This window comes from Macrotis lagotis, chromosome 4, assembly GCF_037893015.1.
Source record: "Macrotis lagotis isolate mMagLag1 chromosome 4, bilby.v1.9.chrom.fasta, whole genome shotgun sequence".
Taxonomy (NCBI): domain Eukaryota; kingdom Metazoa; phylum Chordata; class Mammalia; order Peramelemorphia; family Peramelidae; genus Macrotis; species Macrotis lagotis.
Window position 1 is genome coordinate 175,215,564 of NC_133661.1, and position 19,285 is coordinate 175,234,848.

The window sequence follows — 19,285 nt, forward strand, 5'->3', positions numbered from 1 at the left end:
ATAACAGTATCTCCCTCCCAGAACCAAATAAGCTAATATTTGTAAACCACTTGGCACAGTACCTAATACATAATAGGCACTCTAACAATATTAGCTATTACAATTCATATTTTGTTCTTGTACAGTTGTTTTAGACTTGTTTGACTCTTCATAATAGTACTTGAGGTTTTCTTGGCAAAGATGCTAGAGTGGTTTGCCATTTCCAACTAGTTCATTTTACAGATGAGGAAACTGAGGTAAACAGAATTAAGTGACCAGAGTCACAAAGCTAGGAAGTTCTAAGGCTGAATTTGACCTCAGGTCTACTAGTCTCCAGGTCCAACCCTCTGTTCACTATACCACCTCACTGCCCTATGATTAATATTAATATATAAATAATAATATAAATATTATTAATATTACAAATAATATTTTATTTGGCATGAAACCAATGTGAGTAAAGACAGGAAGGCAAAGAAGCCCTGGGTTCCTAGGTTTGCTGAGCACCAGATAGGTGAAGGGATATAAGATAAAGCTGCAAAGGCAAGATGGACCTGGATGTCAATAGATCTGGAATGCCAGGAAAAAAAAATCCTTAAGAACTTTACTGAGTAGGTAACAAGGAAGCCTCTGAGAGGCTTTGAACAAAAAAAGAACATGATCAAATATACATGTCTAAGGAAGGAAGATATCTCTAGCAAGCATGTGAATGAGGTTTTGATCAGTAGAGTATTAAGACTTAATAGGAAAGTACTACTGTAAAGTAAATGCAGTGGTCCAAGATGGATGATATGAGAAATTAAACTAGAGTGAGGATGATAGGAATAAAGGGAAGGAAACAGATAGAAGAAATGATTGCATCCATTTTTGCAATGCAAGAGAGGCAGCATGGTATAGTGAATAAAAAGCCAGCAAAGTGTCAGGAGATCTTGGTCACAAATCAAGCCAGGTCTTAGTGAAGGGCTACAAGATCATGGCTAAGAGCTGACAGTCTCAGGAGGTCTGCCTTTCATCAGATGAAGCATCTTCAGCTTCTAAACCATGCAGTACCAAGGAAGCCACACTCTTCATTAAGTCCATGTCTCCTACCTCCATCTCCAGTTTCTGGTACCAGACAAGGTACCAAGAGAAATTAGAGTAGATCTAACAAATTTAATGGAGAGAAAATACAGGCCACAGATTATGATGGAAAACATCCAGTCTGTTACTAGTCAGTTGAGTTTTCATGACCCCATAGGCTATAATAACACATTACTTAGGACATATTTTTCTCACTGAAAATTCCTTCTATTAATAACAAAGTGTTCAGAGTGGATAAGTGTGGGAGAAACAGGAGAAGTCAGGAGATTACATACCTAGATTTTCACTCCAGAATGCTTCCAAATTGAGATATATCATTTGGAAACTTGGGCTTTAACCATTTACTAAAGGTAAAGGAACAGAAGCAACTCATCTTTGGTTGGAAGTTCTCAGGACTTACCATTTTGAGTGTTCTTGCAAAGAATTTTGGTCTTGAGCTCCTCCAGACTAATTTCTAGGTAATTGCAGATTTCTACTGGGCTGTAAGATTCCAAATGGAAGACTTCTTCCACTAGCAGCACCATTTCCTCCAGACTTAATCCTAATTTGACTTGTACTTCCTTGAAGCACAGGATTTTGTTCCATTCTAGGCCTTTGTACTTAGCCAGGAACTGCAAATTCAAATAAAAAAATCATTAATTTCCATTCAGAAATTAACAGGTCTTGTTTTAATTAGTCAAATTCAAGATGAATTTCTTCCCACTCAATCTACTCAAGCTCCCCACCATTGCTCAGAAAAACAGAGTGGGTTCACATGTTTGGAATTTCCCATTCTTATGTGACAGATGTTCAAAAGCCAGAAAAATTAAGTCTTTGTCCTTAAAAAGAACACTAATCTCTTATTGATGTTATGCCTTTCCCTCCTTTCCCACAGGGCTACTTCCATTAACAATTCTACACCATTAATCCCAGTCAGATGACCTTTCATTACTTACTACACTCCGTCTCTATAACATTCATAGATAATTATTCCAACCTCACATGATCTAAATCCGAGGGAATCATGTCATCAATGACCTGGTTAGGACTTCTATTCATTAAATGCCACTTGGAATATACCTAATGAACTTGAATATCTAGACATTTGAATAGTATTTTAGAAGAAAACCTCACTGTCATGAAAAATCATTTTCATTCAACTGTATGGTCCTCCTCTGAAAGGAGCTGGCACTCAGAAACTGCTTGAATCCAGACAGTGCCTTTCCCCTAGTCCTTGGAACAGACACTAGGGCCAGTGGAACTTCATTTCCTGGGTCCAAGGTAGGGCAAGAACAGAGAGAACAAATAGTGAAAAGAAATAAGGAAGGAGAAAGGAGAAAACTCCATAGGGAAATGTGCAATTGATTTATTTTACTGCAATACCAATTATTAGATTTTCCTTATTCTGTGAAAGAAGCAGGATGTACCAAAAAAGCTTTGTGTTTTGGTTAAGACCATTAATTTCAGGGAAACATTAATAACAAACACTTTTATTCAATGATACTCTTAAAAACCTCAGATTGTACATTTGAAAAGAGTTAATGCTTTTAAAAATGACCTGGGAAACCAGACAATAGTGTCCTTTGTTTAACACATTTTACACTTTATTTTATGTCCATTTTTAAGGCAAGAAATAAATACATGGTTTTTTCCCCTGCTACTTCTCTAGATATGGCTTAAGAATCAAGTGTTTATAATGATAATAGCTGGTGTACATATAACATAGTTATTTTCATATTGCCTCCCCGTAGAGTGTGAACTCCTCTAGACTCATTACTTTTCTGTCTGGGATATAGTAGGGTTTAATAAAAGCTGACTGATTGACACAGTGAGGTTTGTACTTTGCATATACTATCTCATTCAATTCTCAGGAATTTAACAAAGCATCATCAATATAAATATCATCACTCCCATTTTACAGACAGTGAAGAAGTTCAGAGGAGTTAATTGACTTGTCCAAAGATATTGTTCAACTAATCAATCAACAAGCATTTATTAAGTCCTTAATTGTGCTGAATATTATGCTAGGTGCTGGAGATCTTCACTTTAGCTGTAAAAGTTAAACATCTAAGCCTCGGGTCGAAGTATAATTGTTTCCACATCATAGATAAAGGAGTTGAAATTCAGAGAATGTAAATAACTTATCCTGAACACATGGCTATTAAGTGGCTAAGTTGGACTTTGAGCTCACATCTTCTATGTTCAAGTCCAATGCTTTTTCTTTACCATACAGGCTCTTGTAATAGATGCTGCTTAGGCATGTTGACAGTCCCAAAGACTAATGGTCTGTCCCAACATGATTCCTGAACTCAACAAAATGATGCAATGGATTCCAAGTCAATCTACTCACAGAAGTTCATACCACAGTTTAAATCCTAGAAGTAATTTCTTCAAATTTGGAAATAACCATGAAGAAGCAAGGAAAAGCATTAGAGAATCTTAGAGTAAACCTGGCCCAGAAATTTAAGCCTTACTTGTTCAGACATGTCAAAAATGATATCTTAGTGCTGATTCTCTCCATTATTTAACACCCAAGTACCAATTCCTTGTCCCAGAAGTCATTTTCCCAGACATCCACTCCAGGGAAACAGAGCCTATAGCTCTGGATATATAAGATTCAAGGTAAATGGCTCCAGGGCTCAGTTTTCAAAAGCTAGTCTCTCCTTTCCTATGTGTGATTGATCTGCACACAGAGGCACTGACTTACAGAATTTCACACTCAATCCAACTACATCCGCAATTTGCTAATGGTTAGCCAAATTGTCCACTTAGCTTTCATCTGGAAGGTCCACACAGCCAATTTGGTGTGCATTTCAATTACCAATGAAATCTACCACATGCCCTCAAGATCGACTATAATTTCCTATAAGCAATTGAGCAGCACACAATTCAAAGTTTGGAACAGGGAAAGTCACTTGAGACCCTTTGAAATTTTGTTATGGAGACAGTAAGATGATTTGCAGATGAGAGAAACAAGTAAGATTACTGTTTCTCAAGGACAAAGTGTCAGTGAGAGAGTTTGCCACTTATGGGTCCAATGCTACATTTGATTTCTTCTAAGTTGTTCTCCATTCAACATTTGGATAAGATAAGAAAAAAACTTTCTTTCTCTAATAGTATAAATAAGTCGCCAACATTTAATACCAACATTATGTGGCATGATAATTCAATTCCAACCTCAGACACCCTGGGCAACTCATTTTCCTTCTCTGAGATTCAAAATTTCTTTATCTGCAAAATGAGGAGATTGATCTTGATGGTCTCAAAAGTCCCTTCTACCTAGCTGTGTGACCTTGGGCAAGCCATTTAACCCCATTGCCTTGCCAAAAAAAAAAAAAGGTCCCTTCCAGCTCTAATATGGCCCTAAGATTAAAAGCTAGAAAGGACCTTAAAGGCCATTGTGTCCTATCTTCTGCTTTTCAAGATGAGAAAACTAAGGTCAAAAGAGGTTAACTGACTTGCCCATGGTCAATTACCAAAGCTAGTCTTAGGTAGGTCCTCCTGGTTCCAAGTAATAATTTCTTAGTTGCTTTGGTTGTTTGGTTGTTCAGTCATATTTGACTCTTTATGATCCATGGACCACACCAGCCCCCTGTATCTTTGACCACCTCTCAAAGTCTATGCAATTTCACATTTGTGAAATGACACTATATATCCATTTCATATATATATGACATATATATGTCATATATATATGACACTATATATCCATATATCCTTTTCATCCTTTTGCCTTCAATCTTTCTCAGCATGAGGATCTTTTCCAATGAATCCTGTCTACTCCATATATGGCTAAAGTATTTAAGCTTCAGCCTCAGTGTTTGAACTTCTTCCAATGCAAAGCTTGAATTAATTTCTTTAAGTATTGACTGATTTGATCTCCTTGTTTTCCAAAGGACTCCCCAAAGTCTTCTCTAGCACCACAATTCAAAAGCACTGATTCTGTGGTATTTACCTTTCCTTGTGGTCCAACTCTCACAGTCATACATTACTACTGGAAAAACTATAACTTTCACTATATGAATCTTTATCAGCAAGGTGATGTCTCTGCTGTTTTGTATGCTGTCCAGATTTTCTATGGTTTTCTTTCTAAGGAGTAAGAGTCTTTTAATTTCATGGCTGCAATCACAGTCTGCAGTGATCTTTTGAGCTCAAGAACATAATATCTGAAACTGCTTCCATTTTTTAATCCCTCTATTTACCAGGAGGGAATGGGAACAGTTGTCAAGATCTTAGTTTTTTTGATGTTCAGCTTCAAGCTAGCTTTGACATTCTCCCCTTTCATTTTCATTAGGAAGCTTCTTAATTATTCTTTACTTTCTGCCATCAGAAAGGTATCATCTGCATATTTGAGTTTTTTTTCCAATAATCCTAATTCCATCTTTTGATTTATCCAGACATCATGTATCTACATATAAGTTAAATAAATAAGGTGACAATCTACATCATTTTTGTTCTCCTTTTCCAATCTTAAAACAATCAGTTATTCCATGTTAGGTTCTAACTGTTGCTTCTTGACAAACATGCAGGCTCCTTAGGAGTCAAGCAAGACAATCTGGTATTCCCATTCCCATCTCTTTGAGGACTTGACACATTTTGTTATGATCCACAAAGTAAAGTAGGTATTTTTTCCAAGAATTCCCTTGCTTTCTCTGTAATCCAATGAATGTTGATAACTTGATCTCTAGTTTTTATGCCTCTTCAAAATTCTTGGTTCACATAATGCTGAAAGAATTAGCTAACAGAACCTTAAGCATAACTTTGCTAGCATGTGAAATGAGTACAATTATCGAGTTGAAGATTCCTTAGCATTGCCCTTCTTTAAGTTTGGGACAAAAACAGATCTTTTCCAATTCAGTGGCCATTGTTGAGCTTTCCAAATTCATTGTCATAATGAGTCCTGCCCTTTAACAGCATCATTTTTTTAGGATTTTAAATAGACCGGAATTCCATCACCTCCACTAACCTTATTAATAGCAAGGTTTCTCAAAGCCCACTTGACTTCATTCTCTAGGATATCTGGCTCTAGGATCAGTAACCATACTTTTCTAAGAAATCTTAATTTGTACTCACTAAGCTAAAATGATATTTCAGTGGATCTAAGAGTTCACTGACATGGGTATTAAGCACTCCATCAGTGCAGAACTTAAATCCATCACTATTTCATCTATCTGATTCCTCCATAGAGCCCACATGATTGGGAATCTTACCCTCCTCTATTCTATAGGAAATTCTACATTCTGGGAACATTAGGGAAAGCCAAGTGTGACAAAGCAGTAAGACGGTCTTAATAGAGTAGGAGCTGGGTAGAGGGGCTAGGCCTAACTCAGGTAATATTTATGAGTGGTAGGAAGATTATTGTAATGGAAGACTGGTGAGGAATACCAGAGAACAAGTAGGATTTAGTTCCAACATTTTGTCCTCTAAGTGCAAAATCTTATTTGTACTTCTGGTAGCATTACTAGAATATATGGTATCAGAACAAATAGGATCATGGGGAGTGATGGAACCAACAGATCTGCATGAAATCTGCACTACATTTGCCAAGAATTTACAGTTTATTACCTTTGCAGCCAGTCGACACTCCATCACCCGAGTATTGAAATGAGAAGTTGCTGCCTTGTTCAGTGCAACACAACTGTGAGCAATCACAAAACTTGCTTCACTTGGAAGTTGGACATCAGTTGCCCTCAGGGGATTGAACTCTATTAACTTGGCCTTTTGAAAGAAAAAAATGTCATATTAAAATATAGAAATGGTTCAGGCTCATTTCCAAAAGAGATTCTTTCAAAGTCTTCTCCCAAGCTTGGCTGACTAATTACCCAGGCTGGACAAACCAAATAACCCAGTTATATGGAGTTCAGGATCACTGTCTTCAAACCTGCCATTTAATTCTTCTTATTGAACAGTTCAAGGAAAGTCTTTATGCTGAAGAAAATCCCCTCCTCTTCTATGCCCAGGGCTTTGGAAATCTGAATTCAAGCAACACATTTCAATAAGATTTATTAAATAAGAAATAATCCAGGTGTTCTTGAAGAACAGCCAAACCTGTAGGAAGTTATACTGAGAACTGCATCTATTTTGGAAGTGGGCAGTGTTGGACAGTAATCAAAAAGTTCTACTCTGTTTGAAGAAGCTGATGGCCAAGGGGAAGTGGCAACCAACATAAGAATCTACTTCTGGCTGACTGTCAACATTTTCTTCCCCACAGTCTAAGTCTCAAAATGTATACAGAGAAATACTACTAAAGAGTCAATTATAGAAAGAAAAATTATGAATACATGTGGTAAAGGAACTAACATTTGAGTTTAAAAACCAACAACAGAATTTGGAAAGAATATGAGATGGAGAGATTTAGGGAGCTATTTCAGACAAAATAGAGAATTGAGAAATCTCTACAGAAACTAGACAATGAAGGAAAATAGGTATAAAAGAAAAAGAGAAATGCCAACTGGGAAAGTAAACTAAAGTAAGTTCATTAAAGTATAAGAGACAGAAAGAAAACTAAATCAAGAATTTGAGAGGTAAAATAGTGATACTGGAAGGTTTTATTGAAGATGAGCTTGAGAAACAATATTGCTGGAAAAGTTTAGGAAAGCTTGAAAGAATAGGTCTGATTGATCTGTGACTAAACATCTTGGATACGTCAATACCTTTTCTCTCTTTGAGTCTCACAGATATTTCCAAACAGTTCACTGTCACCTACCTTTCCTTCCTCTCCAAGAAATGATATGGACTGATCCATGCCTCCTCCTTCAGTGCCAATATAATGTTCACTCTTGGTACAGATTTCCGCCAGTTCTATCTGGAGGCAAAAATTAATTTATACTATAAATAAAGAAGAAATATGCCCCCCCCTTCCCTTATGTATCAGAATTTATCAAACTATTCTATGGAACCCTGAGACTCCACAAAATAATTGAAAAGTCTTTGCAAAAAAAAAAAGTTGTAACATCAGTAAAGTCACATCTATTTTGCTCTGTTTCAGTTGGGTAACACTGTGCGTATGAATCCAATAAACCATTAAAATTAGTCTAATCATATGAATAAAAAGTTGGCTTCTTAAGGGTCTACAAACAATTACTGAATGTGCCCAATGTTGTATTGTGCAAAATGAATACAATACAGTACTTTTCTAGCAGTGTATGTACAAAATAATCAGTGTCTATTTACATAATTAGTTTTGTGAAGGTTGTAACTATGATTTTTGTACCAATGCCCAATGTAGACTTTTGGTTGAAATGTAGAAAATAAAGACAAGAAAAATCTAAAATGTTAATAATCAAGGATATGATAATGAAACAAGACATCTAAAAGCTTAATTTGCATACTAACCATTAAAATAGATGTTTAATAAATGATTTAATAAATTTAATAAAATATATAATGCATGTTTAATAAATATGTATTGAATTGATGAACTTGGTGAACTTTGTTAAAGTAGCTACTCTACTCTCAGAACTTTCAAAGGTCAGCTAACATTGGCTGACACATCAAGAAAGACTTTCAATGGAAGCATTTCAACTTAAAAAAAATTTCTTTGGTTACCACTTTACAAAGATACTTTACAAAGAATAATATAGGAAATATCCAAAGAAAATCCTTAATTTTTTTCCAGCAACAGTGGAATGAACTCAAGAAATGAAAAAAAAAACCTCATTTAAGGAAAGAACATAAAAATTGTTGTGAAGCACTTTACAAGAAGTAAATACATCCAATATTGTGCCCAATTGGAAATTTGTAAGTAAGTTTTTCACCAAAAGTTCAACAAACAACCTCTTCAAATGTCATCTCCAAAGGAAGAGTTTTAGAAAAGTTACCTTTTTTGTATCTCTTATTACATCATTAATTGGTAATATTTGTAAATTACATACATAACCTGACATGATCTAGTCTTCCACAATCTTTAAAAAGTGATTAATAAGGGGCGGCTAGGTGGCGTAGTGGATAAAGCACCAGCCTTGGAGTCAGGAGTGCCTGGGTTCAAATCCGGTCTCAGACACTTAATAATTACCTAGCTGTGTGGCCTTGGGCAAGCCACTTAACCCCGTTTGCCTTGCAGGAAAAAAAAAATCTAAAAAGCGATTAATAAAAGAGATTTTCATCAGTAACAACAGATCCCTATTTTGTTATAAGAACTAGGTAGGTATCCTTCTACTCTAGATACACATGGGTATTCAGTATTTTTGTCTAATATCAGGTATATACCATCATCATCATCATCATTCGTTTTAAAGCAAACAACATACTACACATGTTATCAGTACAATTTTGCATCATCATCATCAGTCTCCTAACAATGATCTGAGTTCTGGTCAATTTGGCAAAATAGATAAAAACTTAAGACTATGGTCAGAAGGTAGTGACTGAATCAGATGAAGGCTATACCAACATATTCATATCAGATGATAGGTTAAGGAATGGAAAATAAGAAGTAGCAAAGAAAGAAATGGAAGCAAATCCAATTAAAAAAAAAAACCCAAAGCTTTAGTAAAGGAAGATGATTCATGGACAGTTGACTGGTCCTCTAAATATTCTTATTTGCTGATCTAGTATGGATACCACAAAGGTTAATTCCTGTTTAGTCAAACAGTCATCTATCTTTTTTCAACACCTCAGATTTCATACTTAACAGACATCTAGATATTGATTTTTCTTTATCATTTTTGTTCACTCTTCTCCCAATCTTAATTCTACTTCCATAACCTCTGGTGGAGTCTATTCTGCTTGTCATCTACTACTACTCAGACAGACAGACAGACAGACAGATAAACAGAATGGATGGATGGATAGACGGACGGACAGACAGAAGGAAGGGGGGGGAGAGAGAGAGACAGAGACAGAGACAGAGACAGATAGACACTGGATGAATTGGCTTACCTTCTATGAAACCCAGTTTTTCTTTGTAAGGCAGCAATGGACAAGTTTATATGAGTATAAATGAGACTAAAAGGAGTTAGGTGGAGCAGTGGATACAAGCATTGGTCTGGGAGTCAGAAAGACCTAAATTCAAATCCAGCCTCAGACACTTATTAGCTGTGTAATCCTAAGAAAGTCACACACTTTCAGCCTCACTTTCATCATCTGCAAAATGGGAATCAGTTCCCATCACTCAGATTGTTGGGACAATGACTGCTATGAAGGTCATTTGGAGTGCTCATAAAAAAAAATCTATATAAGTCCAGGAGTTATAATTATTAATTATAAAATGGACTTTGATAAATGATAATGATAGTAAAACTTTGAGCACTTAAGCTAACTCTACTTTTATATCTTTGGGTGCTTAAGAGCTTCTGGAATATCAGTTACTAAATGATTGAGAGACATTTGCAAGGCTTGCTTCATCACTCCAAAATGCCAATGGACCTGTGATTTCATTAATGTGGGTATATCATCCAACAATGTAAATTGACCACAATCTATCCATGCCTACCTATTCTGCCTAATTCTTTCCCACATCCTCCCATAACTGCCATAGAGAGAGCACACCTAATATATTGGGGATCTTTTTCTCTCCAAATCTCAAAGATGCCAATGAAGTATACTGTACATCACCTATCTGTCATTCTTGCCAAATGACGAGCCCAATTTCTTTTGATATCATGTATGTTTAAAGGCATAATTTATATCAATTTTTCTTCATAATTACTGATTTGTACTAGTGTTACAACCTGTTCAAGCCCACTGTGCATTTCTCTATATTCAAGAATGATCTTGAATTCAAATGCTTGAGAGTTCTCATGTTCCATGATTCAGCTAAATAATATTGTTATATAGTAATAATAACAACAATATTAAAGGATCTACTATGTGCTGATCATTGTGCTAAGAGCTTTTAAGTACTATTGTTCTATCCACTATGCCATCTTGTCACCAGAGTCCCAAAAGTCACTCCTCATTAAACAATCAAAGGATATGAACAAATTGTTCTTAAAAGAAATACTGCAAACTATTAACAACCATACAAAATGCTATTCACTAATAATAAGTTATATGCAAATCAAATTAACTGAGAGTTCTATAGATTGTACATATACCTATATCATAACCTGGGTAACAGGCATTCTTCATCTGTTTGCTCTTCTTGCCTTGCACTCTTCTCACCCCCAATGAAATTAGATAAAAGTCTTTGGAGTAATTATTAATTGTATTTAAGAGGCTATACAATTTTTCAGAGATATGTCATCTGCAAACAAGAGCCTCTAGGGACCTCATGATTTATGAGGAATTCCTTTAAGGCTGCAAGAGATTTCCTCTGATAACTATAAACACCTCTGGTAAATATGTATGTATATATACTGAATATGAGTGTGTATATGTATTCCCCCCTTTCCTCTCTCCTTTTTTTGTCTTATCTGATATTAATAATTAGAGGGTCATCAAAAGAATTTATTTCTGTTATATCTTAAAAAGAATTTTGCTTAATTTTGGAATATGCATGGGCGACACCTTGTGGCAAACATGCCTTTGAGACAGTTTTGCTTTAGAGCCAATTTTTTTCCTAATAGATAGGAAACAATAAAGTAGGATCTTCCATTCTTTATATCTTTCATTCAATTGTGTGACTGCATATATATATCTACTATTGAATATTGCTTTTGAAAGCCTCGTCACTCCAATTTAATACCCTTGTCAAAGATGTGTTCTCTATGTATGTTTAGACCTTTCTCAGAAAAAAAAAATTTATATAGATAGGAAAAGTTACAGAGAAGCTTGAACTAAATAACCTCTTTAAGCCTTCTCCAGCTCTCAACCAATAGTCATAACATTCAAAGTGTAGATATAGGTAGATAGTTGTTGATGTTCTTTTGGTCACTGTTTGTGGAGTGTTCAAGATTTTTCCATAACTTTGGACATATTCCCTCTTCTAACCTTAAGAATCATTTCCCCAATATCCTTAAAACAATGCTGATGTAAGCAAGGACCTCTTCTGTATACACTTGGTCAAGTTCAATTTGACTCTCCCATATTTCTTTTGTCCTTGAGGTTCACTTTTACTTTCTCTGGATCAGTTTGTAACCTTTTTTGGGAGGTCCTGAATCCCTTTAACATTATATTTTTAAATATCTAAAATAAAATATATAGGCTTAAGAAAAATCAATTACATTTTAAAAGTTATTAAAAAATTTTTAAGTCTGTGGACCCCATTGGAGAGTATGATGTAAAAATATAAGCAAGATGATTTGCATAAAAAAATTATATAAATATCTGCAAACTTTTTTTTAATCTATTTGTTGTGCTCCTGGCAATCTCATCCAGAAATGTCTTTTGGATGACATTGACCAACTGTTTTTTAAACTGGTTTTTCCCTTCATAGCTTCTTGATGTTTTTATGAGACAAATTCTACTCATTCTCCTCTATATTACATTTCAAACAAATTTATATTCCAAATGTCTATTGCTCATTGTAAGTAAATGGTAAGTAAATCAAGGTAATCTTTCAACTGTCTTGATCTCCCTGTTACAATTATTAATTATGGCACTTAGAATTCTTTATTAAATTATTTTAATCATTCTTCATGCCCTTTTCTCTATTCATTTTCCTTTTTCTAAATCAATAACTTGTTACCAACATAAGTTTGGCATTTTTATTTTTATTCATTTTTATTCTTTCCTCTAGTTTTGCTTTAATCAAAATCTTTGCTTTAAAAAGTCAAGGGTCTGAGAGTACACCATTGGGTATAATGCTCACCATGAGTAATAAGTCATTTCCTGTTAAAATATAAGCAATTTCATTTTTTGCTGTTCTTTCTTTCCTCAAAGAAAGCTGACTTAATATCATGCCTGAAATTTAATTCTGACCTTTCATGGCGAGACAGGTAATGACCCAGTTATTCTGATGCAAGAAGAAAGAAGAGTAGACAATGGGAAAATAGGGGAAGGAAAATTGAGAAGGAAAGGACAAAATTATTTCTATTAAGGGCACAAGAAAAAACAGACCACAAAGCAATTAAGTTAAATATTTTGAATGAGAAATCATATAGTTGGCACATAAAAAAGTTACCTATACAAAGAGAAATCGAAAGATAGAGATATAAGATGACGAATTCTCCCCCTAAAATTAACATGCGGGGGGGGGGGGGTGATGATCAACCCTGATGGACTTGCACATCCCATCAGTGCAACAAGCAGAAACAATTTTGAGCTATCTGCAATGGTGAATACCATCCATATCCAGAGAAAGAATTATGGATTTTGAACAAAGCCCCAAGACAATTACCATCAAATCAGAAAAAAAAATTATATTATTATATAATTTTACTATATCATACTTTATTTTTCTTCCTTAAGGATATGATTTCTCTATCATCACGTTCAACTGACATCAATGTATAACATGAAACCAATTTAAACACTAACAGAATGCTTTCTGTGGGGGTGGGGGTAGGGGTGGAGGGAGGGAAGCACTAACGGGGGTAAAATTGTAAAACTCAAAATAAATAAACTCTTAAAAAAAGACTAAGAACATTATGAATAAAAAATAAAATTAAATTAACATGCAAGGAAACAAGTCAAATTTATACAGTGCTTTTAAGTTCATAAAATGTTTCCTGAACCACAGCCCCATGATTCTAGCATATATATATATGTATAATATATATATATATATATATATATATATATATATATATATGACTACATATTTGTGATAATCTCCATTTTACAAATGATGGAACAAAGACTCCAAAAGACTAAATGACTCATTCGTAGTTACACAAATATTAAGTTTCCAGAACTGGAATTTGAAACCAAGTCTCTTGACTTCATATTCAGAATTCTTCCTACTAAGCTGACAAGTCAAGGAAGAATCCCTTTCTTCCCATTAAAATCTTCAATTAACAAAAGTAAAATCTGCATAGTCAAACAATATGAAAGAATCACACACACACACACACACACAAAAGTAAGACAGAATCAAAATTTTCTTTCAATTCAGTTAATATCTATTAATTATCCATTGCTTTCAAGGAATTGTGACATGTAGTGATGATATAAATAAAAAAAAGCAAATGACCCTAGCCTTCAAGGAATTTAAATTCTATAAGGGAAATGACAGACACATATATAAATATAATACAAAGCAAGGAGCGAAGGGAAAAAAAGGAAAGTTTTAGGAATACCTGAGGAAATGATTTATGGCACTTAAAATTCCACATTAAATTATTGTAGTCATTCTTCATGTCCTTTCCTCTATTCATTTTCCTTTTTCTAAATCAATAACTTATTATCAACATAAGTTTGGCATTTTTAATAACCACATGTAATATGTAATAACCATATTAATAGCTGAGGAGATCAGGGAAACATACATAGAGAAGATATCTCAAACGATCCTTGAAAGAAGATAAGGATTCTAAGAGGTAAAGATGAAGAATGTGTACATTCCAAGAATGGCATAAAAGAAATGCATGTTTTTGACCAAAAACAAATTTGGACCTGATTCCACTTCTTACACAGAAAATGTAGAAGTCATGTGGATTGAAATAAGATAACCATCTAAAGATGACATTTAAATGACATTAAACAGTATATAGTTGTAAATGAAGTATATGCACCTATCCACTTCCCCACTCAATCCAAAGGGACACAGATTACAATAATATAAAGTGTTTTCACATTTCTATAGCCAATAAGTAGCTTACAAAAAAAGAGGGGGGAAAAAAGCCCTAGGAAATGATTCCCTTAGTTACTCAACTACTACTTAAGCTATATCAAATGTGCAATAAATTCCACATGGATAACAGAGTTCTTGGGAACACATTAGCAAAAGTGTGGAAAAGAAATCTTTTCAAGAGAACATCAAGGAGATTTCAGATTTCCATTAACCATGCACCACAGCAGACCCAAAGCCATTCAGCAAAGGACAAAGGAATCTTTCTCTTCCTGATGCAGGTGAGGGCTTTGAGGTGACCTGGAAATACCAGGTCTTTCCTCACTGTATAGCTTATAGACTGAGAACCCTGGGGCAAGAACAGCAATTCTTTAATAAGAAGGGGCTCTCCCTTGTCTTCTGTTCCTTGCTCAGTTATTTTAAACCTTGTTTAATAAAGAAAACTGAATTCAATCCAGCACCCCTCCTTCCACCTAAGTCCTTTGAGAATTTACAATGCCAACCTTCATCAAAGCTCCACTCCACCCTAACCCCTCTTTCAAACATGACAGTCTAGAGATCATTTAAGAATGCAAACTGTCTCTTTGCTCTTTAGGAAGTAAGGAGAAACTAGACACTTATCAACTCTAAGAGCAGTTAATTTGGTTAGCAGTCCCACTTCCAAGGTCCCTTTCCTCCTGAGAACTATGGGAAACTACCTGTGGTCAAACTGGATATTTAAATAAGCAACATTCATTTGCCAGTATGGGAAGATCAGTGTGTGAAGAAATACCAGAGTTAGATTAATCAGAGAATGAAGTACCCAACTACTCTGAAGTATTTATATTTCTCTAAGTCTTCCCCAAATTAGGTCTTTTTTTTATAAATAATTGCTAATGATTATGCTCTCATGTCTCAATGGTCTCAATAATGTGGTAATAAATTGTTCACATTCATCAGATATCTAATCCCCTCATTTTATGGATGAGACAAATGAGACCTAGAGAGTTTATGTTATATAGCACACATAAGAGTGGTTGGTAGCAGGATGAAGGTTTATAGGATTTTTGGTAAGTATAAAAAGCACTAATCCCATCTAGAAGGATTCTCATACTACAATGATCTATCAAATAGTAGCTTTCCTCAGTGGCAGACTAAGTATGTGATAGGCAATTAGCAACCTAGCCACCATAAATCTAACTATATAAAGACTGTCACTCATTGAAAGACTAATTTAATGTTGATATTGTTGATATTGGCTACTCTTAGGTCCCTTCCATCTCTAGATCCCACGATCTAACAACTTCTCTCAAGAAATAAGGTGGGGCAGCTAGATGATGCAATGGATAGAGCAACAGTCCTGGAGAAGCAACTAAATTCAAATCCAGCCTCAGACACTTGATACTTCTTAGTTGTAAGCAAAGACTTTGGGCAAGTCACTTAACTTCATTGACTTGCAAAAAAAAAAAAGAAAGAAAAGAAAGAAGAAATAAGGTAGGTTGAACCCCCTCAATTTGCCCCTAGAAAAATGAGAAGGGATAGTTTGGAAAGATTATTAATTAGAACAAAGGATACATGTACATATCACAACCTCTAAGGGCCTTAGTTTTTTCGTCTGTAAAATAAAGGAGCTAAAATACAAGGGGTTCATAAAGCTGAGGTCTCTGAACTTTCTAAAAAATATTTTATAATAATATTCAAATTTAATTGATTTCCTTGTACTCCTATTCATTTTATTTTATACATTTAAAAACATTATTCAGTATTCATAGGCTATCTACCAAAGGTGTCTATCCAACAAAAAGGTTAAAAATCTCTGAACTAAATGATCTAAAAGTCCTGTGGTTTTATGTTCCTTTGTATACAAGAAAAAAAGGCTAAAATTATTAAGACATAGTGGGAAGGTTGATAGAAAAAGAAATGATGAAAGGAGTACTTAGGAATCAATTCTACAAACTGGATAAATTTTGTTGGCAAAGAAATCTACAATGAGGAGATGTCATCCACAAACACAAAAGCTGTGGAAAATATAAACAAAGCACACTGCTGCAAGCAATGTCAAATAAAAGAGGCATTCATGACAAAAAGTTCTAGGTATGAAGAAGGTTTTTTAAAAAAGCATACACTTCCAATGACTTTGCTTAATTCAACATCTCCCACATTAGATAATAGGCCCTCTTCTCTCCCAATTCTCTGGAAGTATATTTGCCCCAGGTTCAGACTCTAAATTCAACATACCTTTATTAAAACCCGGTTGCTATGTATAACATACAAGCGACTTGAGATCCTAATTTTAGGAATTTGGAACAATCAGGTGGGACCCAGCCAAAAATGGGTTACTTTTCTAATAAGGCAGCTCCCACAATAGTCCCCAAAAGATTACCAGGGTTTAATTCCGTTTTAGAAATAGTCAGTGTCCAAGTTTTAAGTTGCAGGTCCCCTGGGCATATTCTGAGGAAGAAAGGTCTTTTTTTCTCTACATGTCCCCAAACCACAAAAATGATGCCTCCCTTGTGTTTGCATTTCATTTTCCCTTAAAGCTGATGACACATCTTACCTCAAGATGAGCCGTCAGGGAACACTGTGAGTTAACCCGGAGGCAGCCCAAAATAAGCACAGAAAAAAAAAAAATCATGCTTGCTAGTTTGGCCCTGAAAAGTTAGCTTGGATACCAAAGAATAGTTATGAAAGGAATATGGGGTACAAAAGAAAGAGAAAAGAGGAAAAGTTGCAAGGATTACAAAAGAAATGGGACCTAGAAAGACTCAGCAATGAAAATAAAAGTATTTGAGAATGAATTCTAAAAAATCTGTTCAATTCTACATGCAAAAAAAATCTAAGCTAAGGCAATGTCACAAAAACATATACAGAAAACCCATGTGTCCTAGGCTGAAAGAGAAAATAGAGAAAAAAAGAAAAGATCTCTTCTGGAAGAGATCTGGCACACTCTATTCTCTGGGATATGTGTTCCTATGAAGGGAACTAAGGGAAGGGAGAAGTTCATGAAATGTCATCTTTAAGACTATAACTACCAAAGGGAAGATAAAAAACAGAGACCAGTAAGTAAAGAAAACTGATGATCCCTAACCAATTTTCTTACCTCAATAAATTTCTGCTTGAACTTCCCTAACCCTGAGATGTCCTTGCTGCCCCTCTCCATTCCCCACCAAAAATCCTATAGCTGTAGTCATTATATCTATCCTTAAAGGCTCACTCTGAAGATTTTCCTGATTGACTTAGTTGAAACTGGTCTTTCACACAAATGTGATTATATCACTTTATAGTAAATATATGCATTTATATTTTAATTTATTTTGTATTTTGTCCTTATATATAGCTCATGGTTTCCTGCTAGACCATATAGGGGCCACATGATATTTATTTTCTCCAGCACAGTGTGTGGTACCCAGGAAGTATGCTTAATGAATGCTTGTTCATCTGAATCATTCTGAAGTATTCGACAAATATTTAACATATATCTTACTTTGAGCATCTGATCCCCTCCAAAATGCTTCCCCCACTCCAAACAGACAATACCCTTCAGCTGCCCTTCCAGTTCCTGAGGAAGCCTTCTTAATCTACTGCCAGAAGTAGTAGAACCTTCTAACCAAAGCAGTCCAGTTTTGGAGCTGGGATGCTGGTTAGTCTTCTGCAGCCAAAAGGCGGAGGAGTCTGGGAAGATGGTCCAATTGGCCAGAAACCTGGAATTTGGGAGGTACAAAGAGCCTTCCATTCAGAGAATGTGCCTAAGTGGAAGAGTACAGTTAATTCTTTTCCTTGTCTAAATTTCTTAAAAACTCACACATGTGCTAAGATGTTGATGGGTATTTGGGGAGGGGGCAGAGGAAGAGGAGAGGATGGGAAATCCAAGAAAAGCTGTTGTGGCAAGACAGCAGGAGGCAAAACTTTGGCTAGACTAATGGGATCAGACAGAAATAATACCAGAGTCACAGCCACAAAATACCAAAGGAGACTAAGAATCCCACTGCAAGGCCATGTTGTAAAGGACTGGTGTCTGTCCCTGGGCTAAAGGATTGCTTGTTTTGGCTCCAACTTTTCTAAAATGTTTAAATCATGATAATAATAATGGATAAGAGGCAAGACTGCCAACCTCTGTGGTTTGGCCTTCAGTCCCTCAATACCAAATGTCATCTTTCCCAGTCAATGGAACCTTCCCTCTCCCCAGGGAGTGCTCCACTCATATGGAGCACTGACAGTCCAGAGGTATCATATTCCTGTCCCACCCCTTAGGTCCAATTGACAGCTGACCAGCCAATAACACTAGGAATTAAACCAATGTGAACAGACCAGGGAGAAAGGAAAGATGCTGGACAGATAGTTACACCAGGTAATACACCAGGTAATTTCCTTACTATAATAAAACAAAAGTATTATTTATTTCCCTAGTATGGATCTGTTCTCACAATGGTGAAGCCAAGACAAAGATCCTAATTCAGCTCTGACCTAAGCCTCAGTCTCCTCATCTGTAAAATGAAGATATGAATATTCTAACTTCCAGACATGGGATTCAAAGGTTTAGAGCTGGAAAGGACCACAGGGGCCATTTAGTGAAATCTCATTATTTGACAGATGAGGATACGGAGGCTCAGGAAAGTTAAGTGATTGCCCAAAGATATACAAGTAGTGTCAGAGGGA

The 19,285-nt window shown here is 35.4% G+C and overlaps 1 protein-coding gene across 2 annotated transcripts in view; it reads right to left on the reverse strand.

Moving 5' to 3' along the window:
* GALK2 (galactokinase 2) overlaps positions 1-19,285 on the reverse strand; it is a 178,030-nt gene that overhangs the window by 45,514 nt on the left and 113,231 nt on the right. For both annotated transcript variants that reach the window (XM_074234713.1, XM_074234714.1), the window contains 3 exons: positions 7,745-7,843; positions 6,604-6,756; positions 1,460-1,670 (listed from right to left, as the gene is read on the reverse strand). In XM_074234713.1, the coding sequence (XP_074090814.1) occupies positions 1,460-1,670; positions 6,604-6,756; positions 7,745-7,843 (463 nt within the window). The remainder of the gene's footprint in view (positions 1-1,459; positions 1,671-6,603; positions 6,757-7,744; positions 7,844-19,285) is intronic.